The following is a 23,420-nucleotide window of genomic DNA, read 5'->3' on the forward strand; positions in this document are numbered from 1 at the left end:
GCGCAGCGCGGCAGCGGCTGGGGGGCCCCGCGGGCCATCGGACGGGTTTGGGGGCGCACCCGGGCGGGGCCGGAAGCGAGGCGAGGGGCGGAAGTTCCCCGCCCGGCGCTCCCGCTCGCTCGGTCCGAGGGGCTGCGGCGCCGTTCATGGTGAGGGGGCAAAGCGGGGATCGGGGGCAAAGCGGGGGTCGGGGGAAAAGGGGACGGGCCTGGGGGGGCGGCGGTGGGCTCCGGCCCCCGCGGGGGAGGAGGGGCTGGAGGGGCGGGGGGCTGAGGAGGGCCGGGGGAATGGGGAGGGGAAGCTGAGAGGGGCTGGGGAGCTCCGGGCCTTAGCGGTGCAGGGGAAGCTGAGGGGGCGCAGAGGGGGCTCCGGGCGTCGGGAGCGCTGGTGGACTCTGGGTTGGGGGCTCAGGGGGGGCTTTGGGCCGTGGGAGTGGGGCTGAAGGAGGCGGAGGGGCCGGGGAGTGTGTGCGGGGGCCGCTGCCCTGCGGAGGGGTTGGGCTGAGGATTTGGGGGTCCGGCCCCCGAGAGCGGTGCGGGTGTTGAGGAGCGTCAGTCCCCAGAGGTTGGGGCGCTCAGAGAGGGGTCCCGGGGCCACTCTGGTCCCTGGGAGTCGGGGTGGCCATGGTCCGGTTTGCATATGTCCGGTCCGCAGCGTGCCCCTTGGCCTGGGGCTGGTGGTTTGGGGAGGGCAGGGCAGGGCAGGGCTGGGGTTTGGGGTGCGGGGTCGCGCTGCAGTGCAGGATCGATCCCCTCTGGGACCCCGGGCCCATTCCTGCCCAAACTGGGGTGTTCAGGTGCTGGAGGGAGCTGGGACACGAACTGAGGTTGCAGCCTGTGCATCCCAGAGAGCCCCCAGGCCATCCCTGCCCCTCCTGCTCCCTCCCCCTGTGCCCCACAACTCCGGCTCCATAGGGATTTGCCATGTGACGCTTTTGAGTTTCGTGGCAGTGGAGGAAAAATCCTTCAGTTCAGCTCCTCCCGGAGCCGTGGGAGCTGGAGAAGCAGGGGTGAAGGGTGTTAATTATCCCACCCTTTCCCATCCTGAGGGAAAACAGAACCACGGAGGCTCCCAGTGATTAAGGATTTAGCGGCTCCGGGGGCATTTGTGGTGCTGAGCCAATGTGTGCCTGTGCCAGTGTGACCTCGGTGACGGAATGTGGCTGGAGGCCGCTCTGTCCGCGGGGATTTTGGTGCTCTGAGCAGTGTGGGAGGGCAGGGAAGAGCAGTGGAAGCTCGTGTGTGCTCTAAGGGAAAAAGCCGTGAAAACCTGTGGATATTCTGCATTTTAGCACTTGGGAATCTGTTGGTTTTTGCATTTGGACCCACGGGAATCATCTGCTCCACTTGTGTGTGTTGGGAATTGCCCAATTCCATCCCAGATTATTGATGGAGTAAGATCTTAAGCTGTCGGAGTTGTGTAAGGAATGAAAGCAGTTGTTGTGGGGAAGCGTTGGCTTTGCAGTGCAAAACCCAGCTCAGCATTCCCAGGGTTTTTCCCTGGGAAAAAAAAAAAAAAATGGGGCTGAGTCCATGAATGTCCTTCAGTTCCTGACAGTGACACGTTGAAAACACTTGAGAACTTCACAGAGAGCCCCGGGAGGAGCCGAGGTGTGAAACACCAACAGGGTCGGGTGTCACACTGCCAGGGTGGGAGCTGCTCCCTCGAGCTGGGAGCTGCTCCCTCGAGCTGGGAACTGCTCTCTAGAACTGGGAGCTGCTCCCTCGAGCTGGGAGCTGCTCCCTCGAGCTGGGAGCTGCTCTCTAGAACTGGGAGCTGCTCTCTAGAACTGGGAGCTGCTCCCTCGAGCTGGGAGCTGCTCCCTCGAGCTGGGAGCTGTTCTCTAGAACTGGGAGCTGCTCCCTCGAGCTGGGAGCTGCTCCCTCGAGCTGGGAGCTGCTCCCTCGAGCTGGGAGCTGTTCTCTAGAACTGGGAGCTGCTCCCTCGAGCTGGGAGCTGCTCCCTCGAGCTGGGTGCTGCTCTCTTGAACTGGGAACTCTTTCCTTGCAGGAAGAGATGTCGGGAGAGAGCGTGGTGAGCTCAGCAGTGCCGGCGGCCGCGACGCGCACGACGTCCTTCAAGGGGAGCAGCCCCAGCTCCAAGTACGTGAAGCTGAACGTGGGGGGGGCCCTGTACTACACCACCATGCAGACCCTCACCAAGCAGGACACCATGCTCAAGGCCATGTTCAGCGGGCGCATGGAAGTGCTCACGGACAGCGAAGGTAAGGATCGGGATGCTCCCGGCGTCCTCCGCGTCCTTCCTCGGCGGGGGAAGGCACAGGGGTTGTGGGAAAGTCAGAGGAACTGCTGTTTGTAGGCCTGGAGAGAGGTTGGGAGGGATGGAGGGTCTGTCCTGCAAGGAAAGGTTGGGAGAGTTGGGATTGTTCAGCCTGGAGAAGAGGTGGCTTTGGGGTGACCTAAATGTGGCCTTCCAGTGCCTGAAGGAGCTACAAGAGCAACAGAGAGAGAATATTTATAAGGGCCTGGAGTGGCAGGACAAGAGGGGATGGCTTCCCACTGCCAGAGAATTGGATTAGATATTGGGAAGAAATCCTTCCCTGTGAGGGTGCTGAGGCCCACAGGAGCTGTGGCTGCCCCATCCCTGGACGTATCCAAGGCCAGGTTGGATGGGGCTTGGAGCAACCTGGGATGGTGGAAGATGTCCCTGCCCATGGACTAAACAATCTTCAAGGTCCCTCCCAACCCAAACCGTGCTGTGGTTCCATGATTCCATGATTATACAGCTTAGAAAAACGTGGAAAAAAAGACAAGGATGATCTGAGTAGTTGCCTGAACAGCAGAAGGACACTAAGAAGTGCCAAAGCTCCTGCCAGGAGCACCTGGAGCATCTTTTCCTTTCAGAATACTGACTCTAAAGCTCTAAAGCCGTGGAAAAAGGTGGGGATAGTGATTAGGAATCCGTGAGCTGGGACTTGTGTGTTCTGTTTGAAGCTCAGAATGCCATTCCCTCTTCTTGTCTCCTTGGTTATAAATACAACACAAAACATGCTCTGAACATGGGTATTTATGAGCTGAAAGCTGATTTTTTTTAAATGAAACCATTTTCTTGGGGGACTATTGACAGCTGACTTCCCTAAAACAGAACCAGTTGCAGAATTTTCAGAAAACTTGGAACTTTATCTCCACGTTCCCACGTTGTGGGCGTGCCAGAGTTTAATTGGAAGCTCAGCTTTATCTTCACTCTGATGTTTTACCTGTAACAGTATTTAAAGACTTTTGTCTTTAACCACAGCCTCTGCAAAGCTGAGCCTGGCGGTTCAAACACCTCTCTTGGGATTAGTTAATTACAATTTGAAACTTTTGTTTGAATTTGCTGAAAATAGAGGAAATATAGTACAGGGTGAGGTGGGTTGGAGTGAGTTTTGAGTGTTTCAAAATAGTCTATTTAGAGGTTTATAGGGCTCTTGTGATAAGCTTTCCTGAGATAAGAGGGAGTGGATTTGAAGGAAAAAATGTAAAAATACAGCCTGATTTGCTGAATATTCCTGGTTTAGCCAGAAGTCTTCGTATTTCAGCTGGGGAAAACAAAGCTGTGTTGTTCCAGGTGTTATCCCAGGCCAGGATAAAGTGGGAATGTGGGGGCTGTGCTTTGGGGCTCTGGATCAAAGGGATGCTTATCCTGGATACAGACCATGGAGGTTGCATAAAAAAAGTCAGTCTGTGGGTCAAATTTGGGAAAAAAAACCTGTCAAATGGGAATCAACAACTGGGAACACTGGAGGGGTGGAAATGATGTGAACCCTCTCCCTTTGCTAAACTTGAGGTAACTCCACCAGGATCTTCCTGTCCCTCCCTGAAGCTGCTTCAGTAAATTCGATAATTCCAGACTTCCCATGGTTGGAAGTGGATCGGAAATTCCAAATTCATTTTGGAAGCCCACCCTGGCGTGATCCCAATGTCCTGGGCAGCTCCAGGTACATCCTATTCCCAGGGCTCCGAGGCCCTGGAAGTGCAGGTGGTGTTTGCACCTCAAATCTGAGCATAGCTGGAGTTTCTCCTGCTAAAATACCATGTTTGGGATGTAAGATCACAAGTTTATTTTGCTGTGACTCCCACAGTGTCTGTGTGGGATTGTTCCATGGAACCAGTTTGTGTTTTAGTAGGAATTTGATACTTCCTGTGTGTTGTAACACAGACACTCCCAGTGCAGCAGTTCTTGCTTTATCTCCCCTTGCCTGGAAATTGGGACAATAGCACTGGGGCAGCTAAAGGAAACACTTTTTATCTGGAATTCTTCAAAATCCTCCAAATTGGTCACACCCAAAACCTGGCTCCAAACGAAATGTTTCTTAGGAAAAGAAGCCAGGCTTGGGGAGCAACTGGAAGGAGTGAGGTTTAACCAGTCTGGAATGTGGCACACGGGGTCCTGCTCTGTGTCTGAGATTCACATCCCAGCCCCAGCTCCCAGCTCCTCCTTCCAGCTGAACAATTCCAACCTGCTGCTCCTCGGGCTGGAGGAGAAAAGTCTGGGCTTCTCTGGCTGTGGCAGATGATTGTTTGCATCTTAGAAATTATTGATGAACTGTAGCAAATCGGTGTATTTGGAACATTTCCTTTGGATGGTAATGAGCAGGGAGAAGGATGTGAGTTTTCCAGGTGCATCCACCTGGTTCCAATCCTTTTTTTTTCCTCTGACTCCCTGCTGCTGTTGGTGGGGAAGCTGTTCCTGGTCCAGCTGCTGATGAGAGAGTGGCACCTCAGGCAGTGTCCAGTGTCAGGCTCCTGTTTCACCTGCCAGGGCTTGGCTGGAAAATGTTGTCTGGTTTAGCTGGATGGTTTGGATCCTTTCCCTGAGAATTCCTGTAAGACAAAGATGAATTTCCTAAAGGTCTGATGTGTCCATGGACAAAGGCAGTGAGGGGAAGGGGGGGGTTCTGCCCTGCTGCCCAGGTGAGACCCCACCTGCAGAGCTGCCTTCAGCCCTGGGGCCCAGCACGGGATGGACGTGGAGCTGCTGGAGAGAGTCCAGAGAAGGCACCAGGAGGATCAGAGGGATGGAGCAGCTCTGCAGGGAGAACTGGGATTGTTCAGCCTGGAGAAGGGAAGGCTCTGGGGTGACACAAGTGTGGCTTCCAGGGCCTGAAGGAGCTGACAGAAAGATGGGAAAGGACTATTTGCAAGGGCCTGGAGTGACAGGACAAGTGGGGCTGGCTTCAAATTGCCAGAGGACAGGGTTAGGTGGGATATTGGAAAGAAATCCTTCACTGTGAGGGGCTGAGATGGAATTCCCAGAGAAGCTGTGGGTGCCCCATCCTTGGAAGTGTCCAAGGCCAGGTGGGACAGAGCTTGGAGCAACCTGGGACAGTGGAAGGTGTCATTGTCATTGGCAGGGGGTTGAAATTGGATAAACTTTAAATTCCCTTCCAACCCAAACCATTCCATGATTCTATGTTCCACACAGCTCATGGATTCTGTGTCCCTTCCTAAACGGGTCACAGGATGTTTTTGGAACACTGCAATTAAAATATAACTCTAAAAGGCTTCAGCCCACTTGTTGGCTCTGCTGTGGCCGAGTGGCAGCGGGGTCACTTCCCTGTGACTCATCTCCTTTGGGCTGTTTGGGGGGAACAGAAGGGTTTTTAAAGCTCTTCTAGTGGTCACTCAGATTTTGCAACGCTACTGGAAGTGTTTTCTCATCCCCACATGAAAATGAGCCATTCTGCTGCAGTTTCACCATCTGTAAACATGAAGTTGCAGCAGATTTTTGCAGCCTACAAGGAATTACAGAGGAGAACAGAGGAGTTTGGGGATGGTAATTCTGCTCTCAGCTGGCCTTTTACCTGCCTGTGTGCTCCAGTGAGCTTGGGAAGCAGCTGCCTTTGTGGAATATGGATGGCTTGGGTTGGAAAGGACTTTAAAGCTCACCTTGTTCCACCCCCTGCCATGGGCAGAGACACCTTCCACTAAATCTCCCACTTAAATGGGATTTCTTGCTTTCCATACTCTGCATTGCCAAATGGGCTTCTTTCTGCTCTAGTTGGATTAGCCATTAGCCTGGATCAGTCCTTTGTTCCATGATTTCTGTCTCTAGTTCTGTCTCCAGTTTGTTGTTCCAGCCTGTAAAATCACACTTGGAGCACACATTGTGTTGTCTGTGGACAGCAGGAATGAGGGAGCTGGGAAGCCTGGAGTGAACTGCTCCACGGTGTCTCCTTTTCCCTCAGAAAGGGCCATGTTCCCTTTCCAGATTGAACCAAATGTTCAGACTTTCCTCATAATTCCATTCATGCAGAACACACAGGGGCTGCTTTAACCTACTTTCCTTATTTGTCCAAAATATGACTCCTTCCCCACAAGCGTTTCCTCGCTGCATTCCTGAGCCTCAGCCTGTGAGAGTGGCCATCTGTTCACTCAGGGAATCTCCAGCCTCAGCACTGCCTGGCTTTTCCAGGGTCCAGCCTGATTCCAGCAGAGAGAGGTGAAATGTGCATGCTGCACCCAAAGGTGCTTTGGTTGTAATTCTTTTCTTCCCTGGAGAAGAGAAAGCTCCAGGGAGACCTTGGAGCACTTAGAGATTCCAGGAGAGCTGGAGAGGGACTTTGGACAAAGGCATGGAGGGACAAGACAAGGGGAAGTGGCTGCCCACTGCCAGAGGGCAGGGATGGATGGGATATTGGGAAGGAATTCTTCCTGTGAGGGAGGTGAGGCCCTGGCACAGGGTGCCCAGAGAAGCTGTGGCTGCCCCATCCCTGGAAGTGTCCCAGGCCAGGTTGCACAGGGCTTGCAGCAACTTGGGCTGGTGGAAGGTGTCCCTGCCCATGGCAGGGGTGAGACTGTATGACCTTTAAGTTCCCTTCCAACCCAAACCTTTCCATGATTTTCTTCCTGCTGCAATCCTGAGCTCCAGGGCCGGGGCTCTGCCGCACCCTCCGCTCACATTCCCCGTTCCATCCTCACGCTCCCAGTTCCATCCTGTCCTCCCAGCAGTTTGCTCTCTCGAGGCCTTTTGCCACGTTCATCTCAGCTTGTCCTTACCGTGGCCTTCCTGTGTCCCCAGGCTGGATCCTGATCGACCGCTGTGGGAAGCACTTTGGGACAATCCTGAACTACCTGCGGGACGGCGCCGTGCCGCTCCCAGAGAGCCGCCGCGAGATCGAGGAGCTGCTGGCTGAGGCCAAGTACTACCTGGTGCAGGGGCTGGCAGACGAGTGCCAGGCAGCCCTGCAGGTGGGCACAGGGCTCAGGGGCTGCTGGGGGTGGGCAGCATGATCTGGGCAGAGCTGGATTTTCTCCTGGTCTTCACGTGGTGATTTTGGAGGCCGGGATGGAAATTGGAATAGCTCGTGTTGCCATCTGCTGGAGTGTGGTCACATCCAGGGAAACCAGCTTCTTCCCAGAGCTGCTGGGAGTCTTGTTGTGTTCTTTGTTATGCTCTGAGGTTCCCATCTTGGGTTTGATGCCACTGTCACTGGTGTCCTCTCTGAGAGAAGCCCCATTCCAGATCCTGCTGCTTAACTGGGCACAGGACATTCAGTGGTGGAGAGCAGGAATGGATACCTCAGGTGCTCCCAGAAGAATGGTGCCTGGCCAGGCATGGCCCAGAAACCACCACTGGGACAGACTGGACACTGACCCCTCAGCACAGATCATGCCCAGGAAATGTGGGTGTGCCCTGGGATCTGTTGTCACTCAGGTGCTGTTTGGTTCTTGCTCCCACAGAACAAGGATGCGTACGAGCCCTTCTGCAAGGTCCCGGTGATCACCTCCTCCAAGGAGGAGCAGAAGCTGATTGCAACCTCCAACAAGGTGAGAGAGCCTGGGATGTGCTGTGGGGAGAGCTGGGGGTGTCCAGCCTGGAGAGGAGAAGGCTTTGGGGAGACCTCAGAGCTCCTTCCAGTGCCTGAAGGGATTTCAAGAGAGCTGGAGAGGTGGACAAGGGATGGAGTGACAGGATAAGGGGTGATGCCTTTAGGCTGAAGGAGGGCAGGGTTAGATGGGATATTAGGAAAAAACCCTTCCCTGTGAGGGTGGGGATGCCCTGGCACAGATTTCCCAGAGAAGCTGTGGCTGCCCCATCCCTGGAAGTGTCCAAGGCCAGGTTGGAGCAACCTGGGCTAGTGGAAGGTGTCCCTGCCCATGGCAGGGGGTGCTGATAAGATAGAGGGAAGATAAGAATAGATGAGGATCCAGTCCCAGAAGGGGTCAGGAGGGATTGCAGCCCCGTTGCCAACCTGTGCATCACAGGTATGCAGCAACAGCAGTAAGGCCACCAAAATCCCACTGGGAATTTGTCATTGCAGCTTCTCTGTGGGGCCTTGGGCTGAGCTGAGATTCCAGCTCTGGCTGTGCTCCCTCATCTGTGCTTTGTTTCTTACAGCCAGCAGTGAAGCTGCTCTATAACAGAAGCAACAACAAATATTCCTACACCAGGTAAGTGACTTCAGCTGGAATTGTTGGAAGTTTTTAATAGATTAAAATCCGTAAGAGTGTTCTTTTTCTTCTCCCAGACCCAAATGACTGATTGGTGTTGGCAGGCACTCCATTTTTTCCCAATTAATTTCAAACTGGAGTCAGAAGGGAGTCTGCTGCCATCAATGGAATGATGAGCCTGTGCTATTTCTGTGCCAGAGGAGTTCCTCTAATCCTTAGGTGCAGCTGGCAGAGGCTCCTGGCCAAGTGCTGTCTGCATTCCCATGGATTGCAGTGTGGCAGTTGAACAGGGAGCTCAGTGAGTGCTGAAATCATCAAGCTGGGGTAGCCTTGTCCCCTTTCCCTTATTCTCTTATAAGTTTCATGCCATAACAGTGCCCATCCAGCTGGTGCTGAGTTCAGGAATTTGGTTTGATTTGGCTGATAGGATTTTGCTCCCCAGGTGAAATGGCCTTGGGCAGTTGTTCATGGGGCTGTTGCTGCTGTATTGCTGCTGCTTCAGGTTTTCCTGCCTTTAGTAGTGAAATAATAAGAATTAATTTCTTGGCTTTGCCCCATCCCTGGAAGTGTCCAAGGCCAGGTTGGATGGGGCTTGGAGCAACCTGGGCTACTGCAAGGTGCTCCTGCCCATGGTACAGGGTGGCACTGGATGGGCTTTGAGATCCCTCCAACCCAAACCATCCTGGGATTCCATGACACAGCAATCTGGGTGTTCAGGGCTCTCAGTGCTCACTGCTCCCACTCTTCCCATGTGCTCTGTAAATTCCTGCTGCTGCCTCCATCCCACAGCAACTCCGATGACAACATGCTGAAGAACATCGAGCTCTTTGACAAGCTGTCCCTGAGGTTCAATGGGAGGGTGCTCTTCATCAAGGATGTCATTGGGGATGAGATCTGCTGCTGGTCCTTCTACGGGCAGGGCCGCAAGATCGCCGAGGTCTGCTGCACCTCCATCGTTTATGCCACCGAGAAGAAGCAGACCAAGGTACAGGAAAACTGGGAATGCTCCAGCCTGGCACCCTGACAGCTGAACAGGCTGGCACTTTGTCATTGTTCAGCACTTCTGGAGGATAATCAATGCATTGAGAGTGGGGCAGCATCTGGAGCTCATCCTGGGGGTGGAGCAGGAGCTGCCTGCTCAGGGCAGTTGGGATATTCCATTAAGCACTGTGGTATTCCATAATGTTCAGCCGAGCTCTATCTTCAGATAAACTCGTGCATTTAACCATATTTGGGTTTGGGGGTTGCAACTAAATGATCTTTTAAGGTCTCTCCCAACCCAAACCATTCCCTGGTTCTACACAGCCCTGTGTAAGGAGGGATCCAGCAATGGCACCTTCCCTGTATCCTTCCCTTTCCCAGGAGAGCTCTGCCTGATTCTGGTAAAAACCAAACTTGTTGGTCTCAAAAGCTGGAAACAATTAATGGAACAGAAAGGGTTGTGCCTGAAAGGATTTCTGTGGCTGGGGTGCAATTAAGAAATGGTAACAGCAGGTTCCAGGAACCCAAACCGAGGTAACCTGGTGCCTGCAGCGAGTGACCTTCTCTTCCCTGCCTGCCAGGTGGAGTTCCCAGAAGCCCGAATTTACGAGGAGACCCTGAACATTCTGCTGTACGAATCCCAGGATGGGAGGGGGCCGGACAATGCCCTCCTGGAAGCCACGGGAGGGGCTGCAGGGCGCTCCCACCACCTGGAGGAGGACGAGGAGCGGGAGCGCATCGAGCGCGTGCGGAGGATCCACATCAAGCGCCCCGATGACAGGGCCCACCTGCACCAGTGAGCCTGGGGACCCCCGCAGCTCTGGGGAAGGGGCTGCCCTGCAGCAGGACCAGGCAGTGCAACTCCTGTCCAGCACAGTCTGTAAATTGTGATTTGTAACAAACTCTAGGTTATTTGGGGTATTTAAATGCGGTAGTTGTAGGGCGAGGATCAATGAGGTTACTGGGCAGCCTGGAAGGGCCTGTTGAGCAGCTGGAGAAATGCCCGGAATTTTTAGCACTCTTGTCGTTGCTGTTTTGTGCTGGAGAGGAGGAGGACTGGCTTCCTGAGGCTTTGGTAATGATCCTGCACTTTAAATCCAAAACAACAAACAAAAGCTCAGCCAGCCACCCTCCTTCCCTCCAGGCACTCCCTGACCCTCCTGGGGCGGGGGGAAAGGCAGGGATCTGGACCCAGAGCTGCTGCACAGCTCCCTGGCTCCTGGGAGAGAGCTCGGGAGTGCTGGGGGTGACTCCCCAAAGGACAAATGGCACAGGCTGATGAGATTCCGGGAGTGCTGGGGGTGACTCCCCAAAGGACAAATGGCACAGGCTGATGAGATTCCTGGAGTGCTGGGGGCAGAGGGACCCCTCAGAGCAGTGGGAGGGAGCAGGGGCTGTGCCCTTGGGCTCCCACAGCTCTCAGGATCTGCTCCTCCAAGGGTTCAGTGGAGCTTCTGCAGCACTGAGCTGGGGACACCCATCCCTGCTTTATCCCTACGGTTCAAGGTTAAAATTCCTCCCAAAGGAGGAGGATCAGGAGCAAATTGTCCACGGTTGCTTTCCCTGGGAATGATGTTGGTACTGGTCAGTGCTTAGAGCTTCTGTCTGAGCCTGGATCTCAGCTGTGGGGTTGGTTTCCAGCAGCTCCCAGGCAGCAGGAGTCACTGCAGGTTCAATCCCCCTATGCAGGGGGTTCTTGGTGGGGGGCAGCAGCCCTGGTTCCCTTCTGGAACTGATCCAGGAGCGTTGCCTTGCTCTGAGCGAGGGGAAGGAGAAGCAGGCAGCAACCCAGAGGCAGATATTCCCTGTTTGACTTCCTCCTGAGGGTATTCCAAGTCTTCCCAGTCATGGCAGCTGTGTGTGTGGAAGGGCAGAGCACGGAGAAGGCCACTGCACTGTGGTTTTCTTCGAGTGCTTTCCTCTTGTCCATGAATATTTTATCTACCTCCTCGTCTCCTGTTGCCTGTCGTGGAGTCAAGTGACAGCGCTGGTGGGAGGTGGGGTGTCATTCCATAGGGCTGGGAGCAGAGCCACAGCTGTGCCAGTTCAGGTCACCAGTCCTGGGGGGGACAGAAACCCGAGGTAGGAAGTGTTAGACTTGCACTGCAGCAGCACTGTGGATGACACCGGAGCACTCTGCCCGGGGCTAGAGTTTCTTTTGACACTTTCTCTGGAACATTTCACACTGGCTTTAACAGCCAGGCTCCTCTGGAGCAACAGCTCTGTGTTCCTGCTCCAAGGATCCCTGCTCCTGGCTCAGGGCTGCTAAGGATGTGGGAACAGTGTGAAAACCAAAGGTGCTGCAGCAGCACCAGCCACGTTGTTCTGTTCCACAGGGCATTTACACCCCAGCTCCACAGAGCTCAGTGGTAGAGGCTGAAACACACCACGAAGTGGCTGTACAGTTTTGGATCATCAAGTAAAGCTCAAAAGATTTCAAAGTTAGTCTGAGGCCATCTTTCTAGTAACCAAAGACTTCTCCACCTTGCAGGCAGCTGGTGGCTGTGGCAGGTGGGGGTGTTGTACCTGTCCCCTCTCCTCTTTCTCCTGCAGCTGCCGATTGTTCACTGAGAGCTCCACAGGTCCCCTGAGGTTCAGCAGCTGCAGCTCTGTCCTGACACCTCAGGGCTTCCAGTTTGAGTTGTACAGTGCCTGTTTGCAGCACCCTCTGGGGCTGGAGCAGTGCAGAAGGGGAAGGAGCCAGTGCCTCTCTCCCCTCAGGGCTGGGATAAGCTGGGGGCGAGGCAGGGAAGTCCTGGATTGCTGTTTCTCCAGCACTGTGTACTTTGACACTTACTGGTGATTACTGGGCTGTTACTGGGCATCTCAGCATCTGGAACAGCCCTGCTGGGGGTGGAGGCTGTGTGTCAGCAGAGGGTGAACAGGGACCAGCACCAGTCCTGCAGCAAACCCTGCTCACTCCAGCTGGGAGCTGCTCTCCAGCAGGCTCAGGGCAGCTCATCCCTGGCTGTGCTGACCTACCTGGAGGCCCCACTCCAGGGGGGCAGAGCAGCTTCAGCCCCAGGAGGTGACACCAGTACTAAGCACCTGACAGATCACAGCTACGTGATTAACTTCTCTGTAAATAGATCCTTAACTGGCTTCAGGCTTTTCCGTTTCAGGTTATGCAAACTCAGTTCTTAAAAACCAGGGGAGGGCTGTTTTTAATCTTTGTAGAGCTGTTGGTTTAGCAAAGTCACTCCAGGAGAGTTTCAATTTCAGTTCTGTTACTGTGTTTGTGGGCAGACTCTGCCTTAACTCACTCCTGAGCTCACCCTCTGGGTGCTGGAGTGGTGCAGCACAGCAGCCACTGTGCTGTCCTGGGGACTGTCCTTTACCTGCTGCCCCTGTCCTTGCTCTGGGCACACCCTGGCCCTGCCCTTGCACAAATGCTCTCAGTCCTGAGCCTCGTTACCCTTAAGTGGTTTTGCTCTGAGCTCTCAGGTGCAGCTGGGGCTCAGCGCAGGTGTCCTGGGCACAAGCAGCTCTTCAGATTATCCTTCCCTGCCTCCCAGTGCCAGGGAGAGCAGAGCTGGCTGCTTCCATTCTCCAGCACCAGCAGTGACAGCACAGCCCAGGGGAGCTGAGGAAAGTCCCCCTGGGGAAGGGATTTTGTCCCCTCCCAGCTCCTGACACGGGTGGGGCTGCCCGAGGAGGGGACAGGGACCAGCCCTGGTGCCCCCTTCCCACCTCTGTCCCTGTAGCACCAAAGCAGCTGCTCCTGCATTTCCCCAAGGCAGGTTTGGATCCCCTGAACCCCAGCACCTGGGGAAGGCTCCAAGCTCCCATCCTACCTTAGAGCAAAGTGTAGGTAGAACCTTTCAGTCTTAATGGAATTGTTTCATGGACAACAGCAAATTCCTGTTCTGTACAATCATTCCCACCTGTCCAGACTTCTGCACAGAACAAGCTTCAGCTGGATTTCAGTGTATGGTTGATGTTTGCAATATGTACTTTTGGTTTTTTAATATAACACAATAAATTAGAAGATATTTCATATTTACATGCGAGTTGCTTTATTACTTGCTTGAAGCTCCATGTCCTTGCGGGCTGTGGGGCTGGAGGAACTTTTGGGATGAAATATCAGATCTCCATCCTAATTAATGTCAGTTTGACCTCCCAGCCCCCCCTGGGGGGAGCTTTTGGGATTCTCTCTGGTCAGTCTGCCTTGAGAAAAGGTGTTTTTACACCAGGGTTAACACTGATCTGCACTTTTTGCAGTGCTCCTGAGTAGTGACTCAAAGTACAGCTTGAGAAGCCTTTTGGCTTCTGTCCTAATCCTTCCTGACCTCTCAGAGATGGAGATTTTACCTTGGAACTTTGGGGATAAATCTCCCTGTGGCCATGTAATGAGCATCTCCTTCTGGGAATGTTACAGCATCATCAGGGAATTTATTTATCTAGAGCTGAATTGTTATAAGCTATAAAAAATGAGCCTAAAAGATGCAAACAAACTCTCAAATCACAGCAGCCCTGTAGCATCAAAGATTCCAGGGGAGATGTGAGGGCTGGTCTCATCCTGCAGGCTCCTTTCTGCTCCCAGCCAAGGCAGGGACTGGGAACAGGAACTGGTTCTCATCAAGACTTTCTCGGGGTTGACACCTGGGAGGAAAAGAGGAAGGAGCCATTAAATCAGGAATCCTCAGGGTGCCTGGGAAAAGAGGTGGTGGTGGAATTTCTCTTTGCCCATTGGTACACAGAGACAATTCCCTCCATCTCCAGCCTGCAGGATGGAAAACTCCACCTGGAATTCTTCCTTGGACCTGTCAGCTCCTCAGAGGACCTGCTGGGCTGACAAGAAGTGCCTTCCCTCCATCCCCCAACCCATTTCAGGCATAACTTGGTCAAGGGAGGCAGCAAGAGGTGGAAAACATCACCTGAGGCCTCATTTTGCAGATGTATGTTGAGTTTGGGTCAGGCCAAATCCTCTAAGTGCCCACACCAGGAGCCAGCCTTGCTCCCTCATCCCTGGGACAATTCCTGCACAATCCCTGGAGCTGCAGCACCGAGCTGGGACACCCCATCCCTCATGCAGGTGACATTGATGGGGTGGTCTGCTTTGGGAGGGGACTCAGTCCCTCCTGGACTCCCAGGAAGGGGGAGCTGTGCTCTCTGCAGGTGGAGATCCAAAGGAAGAAGCACCTCCTGAGCTCAGGTGAGGCCTTACCACTGTGAGCTGTCCAGTTTTGTCCTTGAAGACCTGAGGCTCCGGCCCCACAGTGAACACCATGGTCGCCTCCTTCCCAGAGCCGACGCGGAACCGGAGGCTGGAAGCACAGAATGCCCCTGGAGAGCTCTCCCCACAAGAGACTTTGCTCTAAACCCCCTTTATTTCTGTTCCCTGGGTAAATCTCATTAGAAGAGCAGATCAGAGCCTCCAGCTTAGGTGAATTTCCTAAACAATTGCATTATCCCAGCAAGCCAAAGGGGTCGATGAATGGAACAAGCCTGCCCAGCCCAGGCTTTTGAGTGTTCCTGGTGCAATTAAGCACTGGAAGCTAAGCAGATCTGACCTAGAGGAAAGCACTGAGCACACCAAATCTAATTAGAGCTGAAACGCAAAGGCCAGGCTGCAAAACTGGAGCAGAAGTGCAGGTTTCACCTGCCAGCTCCAATTCCTGGAGAGGTTGGAGACATGGACTGCATCCACCTGCCAGGAGCTCGGGGCTGGGACTGGGAAGATGCTGCAATCACGTTTTGGGTGTCCTCAATCCTTCTGGGAGAGGAGCATTTGTCCTGAGGTGACCCCACAGCTTCCCAGCTGGCTTTCCTGGGGCTAATGGGATCCCCTGTGGAACACTAAAGCCACGACCTCACACCCAGGTCACATCAGAAAACTGAAAAAAAAAAAGTAGGCTTAAAGTACGATCGCCCAGAAATAAGTTGGGTTTAGGCAGGTGGGGCATGGGCAGCTCTCAGAGCAGAGCAGCACCCCTAGGAAGGTGCAACCAGCATGGAAGCAGGATTCATTAGCCTGGGAAAAAACTTGGAATGGTTTTTAATATATTTTCTCCCAGTGCATCCCATCTCTTCTCCCTGTGCCTCTGGAAGTCACGAAAACAGAGATGCTGCTGCACCAGACGTGTCCAGCTTTGGGCACTGTCTGCTGGGGTGATGTCCATAGTCTTGACCTAGTCCAAGCCTAAAAGGTTTTTCCATAAAACAGATGCTACCCATCCACCTTGCTGCCTTCCTTACCTTCCCTTCACCACTTTAACCACGCTTTGCTTGTTGGCCAATATGCAGAGCTTGGTCACTGTCTCAAAGATGTGCTCACACTGCAGTATCACATCTCCCTGGAAACAAAAAAAAAGAGGGATAAAGTCACCTGGCATCACCCCAGCATGTGATGGTGCAGAGAAACTCCTTTGGAATGCCAGAGCAGTGAGTGCTGGGCAGAAGTGACCAATTTAAACACCTTTTCCAGGGATTATTTAGGATTTATTGGTTCTAAGAAAAAGCAGGAGCATGTCCAGAGAAGGGGATGGAGCTGGGAAGGGTGTGGAGAATCAGTCAACACCAGGAGGGGCTGAGGGAGCTGGGAGGGCTCAACCTGGAGAAAAGGAGGCTCAGGGGGAACCTTCTGGCTCTGCACAACTCTTGGACAGGCTGGGATTCCAAGTGAAAGTTTTCATGTTGAGACAGCAAGAATGTAAAGGCCTGGCTGATTACACACTTACTAAAACCAGGAATTGTGTGTCATTCCAGGAGTTTATAGGATGGTATCAGGAGCATCAGCCCCATGACCTCACTTTAAGCACCAGCTCACAGGAGCTGTGTCCCAATTTCCTACCTTCTGCTTGTTGTCCTCGGGAACATGAATGACCACGATGCCATCGCTCAGGTTACTGGTGGAGATCCCTTCAAAAGAACCCCAAAATTAGAGGAAAACTTCCCAAACCCAGCTCCTTCCCCCAGGAGCAGTCACATTCCTGAAGGAGGGCTCTGTGCTTCCCAAGAGCGAAGAATATTCCCATTCTTAGAGCAAAACACACAAAGCTCCTACTTTGATTAATTAATCTGAGTTTTCAAATACCTTCTGAAGGTCCCTTTATGTCACCCATTGTCCATAGCCCAATTCCAACAGGGGTGATTTAAAGCCCTGCAGGAGCTGTTTGCTCCAAACCTTTCCAGAAGAGGGAGAAGGATCCATTCTACTCCTGAACTGTACTTCCAACAGTGCCAGGATTAAAAAATACCCACAAACCAGCGTAGGAAAGTTTTGGGTTATTTTTTGTCCCCTCTATGTCAGCAGAAAGTGATGTCCTCCTGCACTTGAACACTTCAAGGAACTCTTACTCATAAAATCATCCTTCAAGGCTTTGTCCAGCCCCCAGGAAAAGAGGGATAGATCGTTCAAATATCTTTTAAGACAATGCTTGAAAGGATTCTAAAGGATTCCTAAAGGATGCCTGGCAGGACAGGAAGCCCCACAACAACTCACAGAACCATCATGGAATGGTTTGGGTTGGAAGGAATGTTAAGGACCATCCCATTCCACCCCCTGCCATGGGCAGGGACACCTTCCACTAGCCCAGGTTGCTCCTAGTCCCACCCAGCCTCAGACAATGACTCCCACTGATACCTTTCAGCGTGGAATACTCGATTTTCTGCTTGATCTTGGCCATCTCCACCACGTAGGCCGAGCTCTCGGTCAGCACCAGGAGCCGCTCCCGCGCCTTGAAGCCGTTCCTGTCATATTTTATCACGGGGGTCACATACTGAAAACAACGAGTTGGAATCAGCATTTCCACTCCTGCAAGCTCCTGCTCCGGGGGTTTGGATTTTCCAGACTGGCAGCAGCGAGGAGCAGCTCTGCCTGTGGAGCTGCAGGTCCCAGCTCACAGCAGCTGTGAGCTCACAGGGGTCTGCATCCCTTACCCTGGGAAATTCAGGAGGGAGAATCCTGTTCTGGGAATGATGGAGCCCCTGTGCCCTCCATGGCATGACCATGGGAAGTGCATGGACACTCCAGCTCTGCTCCTGCCCTGGGCAGGGTTAGGAATGTTCTTTAAGCTTTCATTAAAAGGAACCTTAAATAACTTCTAATTAGGTATATTTTGAAACCTGTCTCCAATTTAAAAGCAAGGAAATGGTGGCTCCACTGCTCTTCATCAGTTCCTGTGTGAGCAGCCAGCTCCAGGACTCTGTGAAGGTAATTCCAAGAGTTCTGTCCTTCCTTTACCTTGATGTTCTCCCCACGGATGAGCTGCAGCACTTTGGGGTTTAGGTCATTCTCCTCTGAGGAGCAAACCAGAAAGAGAAACTGGGTGTGGGTGACAGAGCCACAGCCCCAGACAGACACTCCCCACCCCCCAGAGGACACCAGGGAGCTGCTTTAGCTGTCTTCATCCCAGTTGGCCTTTTCCCCTTGGAATGCTCCCTTCCAAACCGAGGGTGGTCACCTCCAGCTGCTCCCAACCCCATTTTGGTGCCTTTTCCTGCCTGACAAGTAAATTCACACCGGGAGTTTCTGCCTGTTCTCGAGTCTGCTGTTGGTTCAAACCCTGATTCATGCCAGCCCCCAGGGAATTCTGCTTAGGACCATGGCTCTCTGTCCCAGAGGGATCCCAGTATCCCCAGTGTGGGAACAATCAGGCAGATCCATCACTGCATTCACGTCCTCGATGTGACAGAGGGAGGAACTCCAAAGGCAGGTGATGCTGCCTCTGCCAGGAGGGAATTTCTCTTGGAAAAGGGTCTGTTTGGTCAAGCAGGACTTTCCTGAGCCAGGAGCACATGGCTGAGGCCTCCAGGGGTTTGCTGAACTCACTCAGGCGGGTCTCCAGGAAGGGCTGGCCGAGGCTCTCCAGGTATCCCTCCTTCTTCCCGCTGAAAACAGCGCTGGTCACCACCTTCTGCTGCAGCTGATGGGAGAAGGAAAGGCCTTTACACTGGAATTCCTCCACTGGGAACACCAGCAGGGACAATGCAAACACTGCTACTCCACAGCATCCTTCTGCCCACCCAACTCATGGAATCTTGGAATTGTGCTGCGCTCCTGCCGGCAGCTTTGGGTTATTCCTGTGTTATACCACACGAAGGGGCAGCAGGGAAAATCCTACCCATTTTTTTTGTTATTTATAGGTCTTTTCCAATTACATGGAGAGCAGTTTGCATGCCATGAATTAAGCCCCACGTGTCTGCTCTGTCCATTATGAGGGACACCGGAGGAAATCCCTGGCTCCAGGAGTTTTTGCTCTCATCCCTGAGGGACTGATTGGAGCAGCAGGATCAGAAGGTGCTGCCTGTGTTCCAGAGGATCCTCAGGGAGCAGTGATCACTGTTTGAACTCCCACATTTGCATTCCAGGGGTTGTTACCTGCACTTTCCTCTCGGCAGTGAGCCCTCGGCAGTATTTCCTCACCAGGTTCCTCCTGCAGATTTTCCGGAGCATCTCAGATGTCTGCAAGAAAGAACCCAGGAAAAAATAAAGTAGGGAAGTTGTTCAAACAGCTCTGTCTGTGCCATGAGCCTAAAGCACCGTGGGATTATTTTTATCTTTATTAGGGTTCATGAGTTCACTTTTCTGTCAGTGCATTTTCCCTTTCTATTGCTTAAACCAACACGGAACTTCCTCATTTCTCTTGGAAACACCAACCACTGTGCCATTCCTCCCATTCCCACCCAAACACTGCAGATCTGGGGCTTTTCCAAAGGCTCTGAACAGAGGATGAAGCAGCAGCAGATCATTTCCTCCCACCTGCAATGTGCACACACATGGCCACCAAACAAGAGCCGCCTCCACCTCTCCCAAAGCCTCCAGAAACTCTCACCTCTTCCAGGATGGAGGGAGGCTGGAGCCAGCTCTCATCCAAGACATTTTTTGGGAGGTGGTCTCGGAGTTTCATCAGGTAGTAGTACTGTGAGAGCCTCACAAAGTCCCTGTTCTCTGGGCAAAGGGGTTTCTTCCGATTGATGAAGCCGTTTATGAACCTACAGAAAATATCCCATGACCTCCAGAAATCCATGGAAATGAGGGGAGGGGAGGGGAGGATGACACACAACAGGCTAAGGATCACTGGTGTAAGCTCAGGTGCACTGAGGGTCAGCCATGGAAATCTCAAGCTTTAGAATATTCTAAATATTAACAGTTTTTGCCAAGTTCTGCTGGCCAAACCATGGTGCTTTGGAATTCGGAAGGAATCAGCTCTACTTCAGCAGCTGAGTTTAGGGGAGTGGAGAGGGAGGATGAAGGAGTGGAGGGGCATAAGATAAATTAGGAAGAAATTCTTCCCTGTGAGGGTGCTGAGGCGCTGGCAGAGGTTATCCAGAGAAGCTGTGGCAGCCCCATCCCTGGAAGTGTCCAAGGCCAGCTTGGATGGGGTTTGGAGCAGCCTGGGAGAGTGGAAGGTGTCCCTGCCCGTGGCAGGGGGTGGCACTGGATGGGCTTTAAGTTCCCTTCCCACCCAACCCATTCCAGGATTCCGTGGTTGGGAAATACGGTCGGGACAGTTACTTCCTGATGGTCTGCACCGCCCACGTCCTCTTCTTGGCAGCTCTCCGTGCCAGGGCTCCTCTCCAAAAGGCCTCCAGCTTGATTGCTGCAAGAGGGAATCAGTCGTGGGCCTTGGCCTTCACACTGACCCAGCAGAAGTTAAAACTGGTTCTTTTGCAGCTCTAAAAATCAGCTGGTGGGAACAGCACGTTTGGAAGGTTCTCTTCTCCGTGGTGGATCCAGCTCCACCTGCGCTGTGGGGCTCAGCACCAAGGCCAGGCCTTGTCCCTGCTCAGCCTCCTGCTGTCCCTGCCCACAGCCCAAAAAGCTGCTTGGAGCCTGCACTTTATGTCAGCCTGCTGTGATAAGAGGGGTTTCTCCCACAGCAGCTGATGATCAACCCCCAGGTACCCCAGAATGTCCCTTCAGCCCCCAGGTACCCCAGAATGTCCCTTCAGCCCCCAGGTACCCCGGAATGTCCCCTCGCGAGTGACGGAAGCTGCTGCTGCTCCTCAGAGCTGCTCCCACAGCTGAGGCCAAGAGCAGCTCGTGGTGTGAGGATCCAAACAGAGCTAAAGGAACCTCTGCAAATGCTCTGGGGTGCAGCTGCCACCTCCTCTGCCCACAGCACCGTGGATTCGGGACCTCCCAAGGCCCCAGCTCCTGTGGAAAGCCCAGCCCTAAGAGAATCCCCCATTCCAGAGCCCGTACCTGCTTTCCTCTTCTTCTGGTACGCTCTTTTCCCGAGGAATCCTTTATATTTGGCCTGGAGTCTTGAAACTGGAAAGAAGGCAGAGATATCACTGGCACCTGCAGGGTCAGGGTATTGGGGAGCTGAGTTCCTGCGCTCCATGGCACAGAGAACAGAGGGACCACAACACCAACAGGACCCTGTAGGTACCGTGCCCTTCAGTTGTGTTTTTCAAGCAGGTACAGACTAGGATGAGACAGGAGAGATCCCAATCCCAAGGGAAAGGCACTTGGTGCATCTGGGCCTGGACAGGCAGTTATAGGACCGAGGAGCTCTAAAGGAGCCACCTATCCAGGGCTCAAGCGGGGATTTCTCCCCAGCCTGGAGCAACTTTACTGAGTTTTCCATGGATTCTGCAGAGCTGTGCAGACCAGGGTTGGGAGAGACCTTAAAGCCCATCCCGTTCCACCCCCTGCCATGGGGTGGGACACCTTCCACCATCCCAGGTTGCTTCAAGCCCCATCCAAGCCAGAGCCAGGAACAAGGATCCCCAGGCTCCTCTGTCCCAGACCAAGGGAACAGGAGCCTTACTCAGCAGGTGCTTTCTGTACTCAAAGGCATCTTCCGTGGCAAACAGGGTCTTTGGGAAACGGATGAATATTTTGGTTCTGAAAAAGAGACCAGGAGCAGGTTATCCATGGTGAGCCATCCTTCCAGCTGCCCTGAGCAGGCTCAGAGCCCCCCCAACAGCTGTAATGCCACCCAAGCCCAAGCTGCATTGGGCTGCCCAGGCAAGCAGGAGAAGCTGGAACCCTAGCCCAGAGATGGAAAAAACAAGGCTGGATTCAAGCTCCCATGGAAACAGGTAAAAATAATGAGGAAATTTGTGTATTTGGGGTTTTATATCTCTCCTTGCTCCTGCCACAGACAGGACAGAGTATCCAGGACAGCAAACACTGAGCAGCAGAGTAGCCAGAGCAAGGAATTTACCTTCCTAATTTGTATTCCTCAGGCTTGTAACCAATGTGTTTGATGAGCCTCTCCACACCCTCTGCTGCTGGCCCATGCCAGTGTGGCCAGGTAGCTGGACAGAGACTTTTGTACCTGGAAGATCAGCAGGACAACAACACAAATTATATAAAGTTTGAGGAACTCACTCAAATTCCTTCTGCTTTACTCAAGGCAGAAGATGCCAACGCAGATCAAAATGATGCAGGCAAGACACAACATGCAAAGGGTACTTCTGAAGCAGAAGAGCATCTGCTGACAACTCCCACTGCTGGGACTCGAGTTTTGCTTGCTCTGGAGCCCTCAGGAGGGCAGGATTTGCTGGGCAGAGGGGAAGCAGCTCCCTCACCTTTGCAGGAAGAGCTCGTACTTGCGCCGGTACGCGAAGCCGGCCCGTCTCACCCTCAGGTGCTCCATCAGCCCCAGGTACTTCACCTGGTGTCGGATCAGGAAATCATCAAACTTCCCTGGAGCAAGAGCACACCTTCACTGGTCAGTTCTGCCTGGGGAGGCTCACCCACGTGTCCATGCATTGGGGGAAATAGGGAAGGAATCAAATCCCCGATTACCCACGGGGATGAATTTGCCGCCAGCTTAACCAAGCTGTTTATTTTTAAATATAAACACAAACACACAACCTGTACACGCTGCACTCTGCTCCAAACAAATCCCTCTGTCCATTCCTTGGACTGACAGAGTCTTCAGCCCCAGCCTTACCAGGCTCCTTGTTCTCATTGGGTTTGATGCAGCGGATGTACGAGGGCTCCTTGGACATCAGGATTTCAATCAGACTCGTCAGACTGTTTTTGAACTGAGTTGCAACCTAAGACAGCATCAAAAAAACTTCCTGAGCTTTGGAACTCTTCCCTGCAGGAATTGAAATCCACTCCCTGCATCCAGCTGAAACCTGGAAGCAAAAGCTGATGGTGCATTGGTAGCCTGGAGTTTTTGGAGCGTGGTCAGTTGGGACAGTGCTGAGCTGCAGCGTTTGAGCCCTGGCCATGCAGCTGGACACAGCAGACAGCCCTTCAGCGCTCCCTGCTCCTTGGGGGATGTGTCATGGGATGTCACTTTGCTGGCTGCTGGCTCAGCAGCACCACTGTTCCGCTGCCAGGGAGCTCTCGGGGTGGATGGCAGTAAAAACATCCACCAAGTGCAGGAATCCCAGAATCCCACAATAGCTGGGGTGGGAAGGACCCTCTGGAGATCACCCAGTCCAAACCCCTCCCAAGGCAGGTGACACAGGAACGTGTCCAGGTGGGTTTGGAATGACTCCAGGCCCTCCCATGGCAGCTGTCCCAGGGCTCTGCCACCCTCCATGGAAAGCTCTTCCTCAGGTGGAGGTGGAACTTGTTGTTGTTTTAGTTTGTGGCCATCAGGACTGAGGAAGGGATCAGTGGTTAAACCAAGACCTGGGGAGCTGAGCTGATAACTCAGAGTTAAGACTAAAGACAGAACTCACAGTCTCTGGTCTCCTCCTGTTGTCCAGTTCTGACAGGAGGAAACAATCCCTCATGATGCTGTTCTTGGAGTTGCACAGCACCTGAAACAGGAGGAGATAAAAGTTGCCCTACTGAGCAGCCCTTCTATTCCTCCTGGGAGCAGCACAGCCCTGAGAACACGCACAGAGGTGCCTAAAGATCAGTGCTAAAGAAAAAAATGATGTTTTTATTTGCTGCAGAGAGTAAGTAAATCTTGTGCTCCAAGATAGCATTTTTGTGCCTACCTCCTTCAGGTTTCTGTACAGTAGATCATTATTCTTCTCCAGAAATCCTGGGGGGGAAAAAAATTAAATGAAAAGAAAATAAAAAAGAAAATCGGAACATTCACATCCTCAAAATTCTCACTGCAGCCACATTTAAGACTTCCAGGTCAGTGCCTGCAGAGGGCAGGTGTTTTGTAATTCCTC

General features: G+C 53.1%; 2 protein-coding genes across 10 annotated transcripts in view; one reads left to right on the forward strand and one right to left on the reverse strand.

The window, feature by feature from the left end:
* The first annotated feature begins 55 nt into the window (after nucleotides 1–55).
* KCTD10 (potassium channel tetramerization domain containing 10) lies at nucleotides 56–10,656 on the forward strand. The gene is made up of 7 exons (XM_048322384.1): nucleotides 56–149; nucleotides 2,011–2,224; nucleotides 7,021–7,190; nucleotides 7,683–7,769; nucleotides 8,341–8,393; nucleotides 9,183–9,378; nucleotides 9,956–10,656. Exons 1-7 carry the CDS (start codon nucleotides 147–149, stop codon nucleotides 10,172–10,174), a joined length of 942 nt encoding a protein of 313 aa, XP_048178341.1. The 5' UTR covers nucleotides 56–146; the 3' UTR covers nucleotides 10,175–10,656.
* Nucleotides 10,657–13,305: 2,649 nt separating this feature from the next.
* The window catches only part of MYO1H (myosin IH), a 29,211-nt gene continuing 19,096 nt past the window's right edge, over nucleotides 13,306–23,420 (reverse strand). For 8 of the 9 annotated variants that reach the window (XM_048322374.1, XM_048322376.1, XM_048322378.1 and 5 more), the window contains 17 exons: nucleotides 23,238–23,284; nucleotides 22,974–23,054; nucleotides 22,229–22,334; nucleotides 21,861–21,978; nucleotides 21,494–21,607; nucleotides 21,095–21,171; nucleotides 20,524–20,592; nucleotides 19,834–19,918; nucleotides 19,151–19,310; nucleotides 18,697–18,780; nucleotides 18,148–18,241; nucleotides 17,560–17,615; nucleotides 16,960–17,095; nucleotides 16,168–16,235; nucleotides 15,573–15,670; nucleotides 14,542–14,641; nucleotides 13,306–13,976 (listed from right to left, as the gene is read on the reverse strand). In XM_048322374.1, coding sequence (XP_048178331.1) covers nucleotides 13,953–13,976; nucleotides 14,542–14,641; nucleotides 15,573–15,670; nucleotides 16,168–16,235; nucleotides 16,960–17,095; nucleotides 17,560–17,615; nucleotides 18,148–18,241; nucleotides 18,697–18,780; nucleotides 19,151–19,310; nucleotides 19,834–19,918; nucleotides 20,524–20,592; nucleotides 21,095–21,171; nucleotides 21,494–21,607; nucleotides 21,861–21,978; nucleotides 22,229–22,334; nucleotides 22,974–23,054; nucleotides 23,238–23,284 — 1,517 coding nt within the window. In that variant the 3' untranslated portion in view covers nucleotides 13,306–13,952. Of the gene's footprint in view, nucleotides 13,977–14,541; nucleotides 14,642–15,572; nucleotides 15,671–16,167; nucleotides 16,236–16,959; nucleotides 17,096–17,559; nucleotides 17,616–18,147; nucleotides 18,242–18,696; nucleotides 18,781–19,150; nucleotides 19,311–19,833; nucleotides 19,919–20,523; nucleotides 20,593–21,094; nucleotides 21,172–21,493; nucleotides 21,608–21,860; nucleotides 21,979–22,228; nucleotides 22,335–22,973; nucleotides 23,055–23,237; nucleotides 23,285–23,420 lie in introns of those variants that run through there. The other variant, XR_007207342.1, reaches the window with a different exon arrangement.

The sequence above is a fragment of the Corvus hawaiiensis genome, chromosome 18 (genome assembly GCF_020740725.1).
Source record: "Corvus hawaiiensis isolate bCorHaw1 chromosome 18, bCorHaw1.pri.cur, whole genome shotgun sequence".
Classification (NCBI taxonomy): Eukaryota; Metazoa; Chordata; class Aves; order Passeriformes; family Corvidae; genus Corvus; species Corvus hawaiiensis.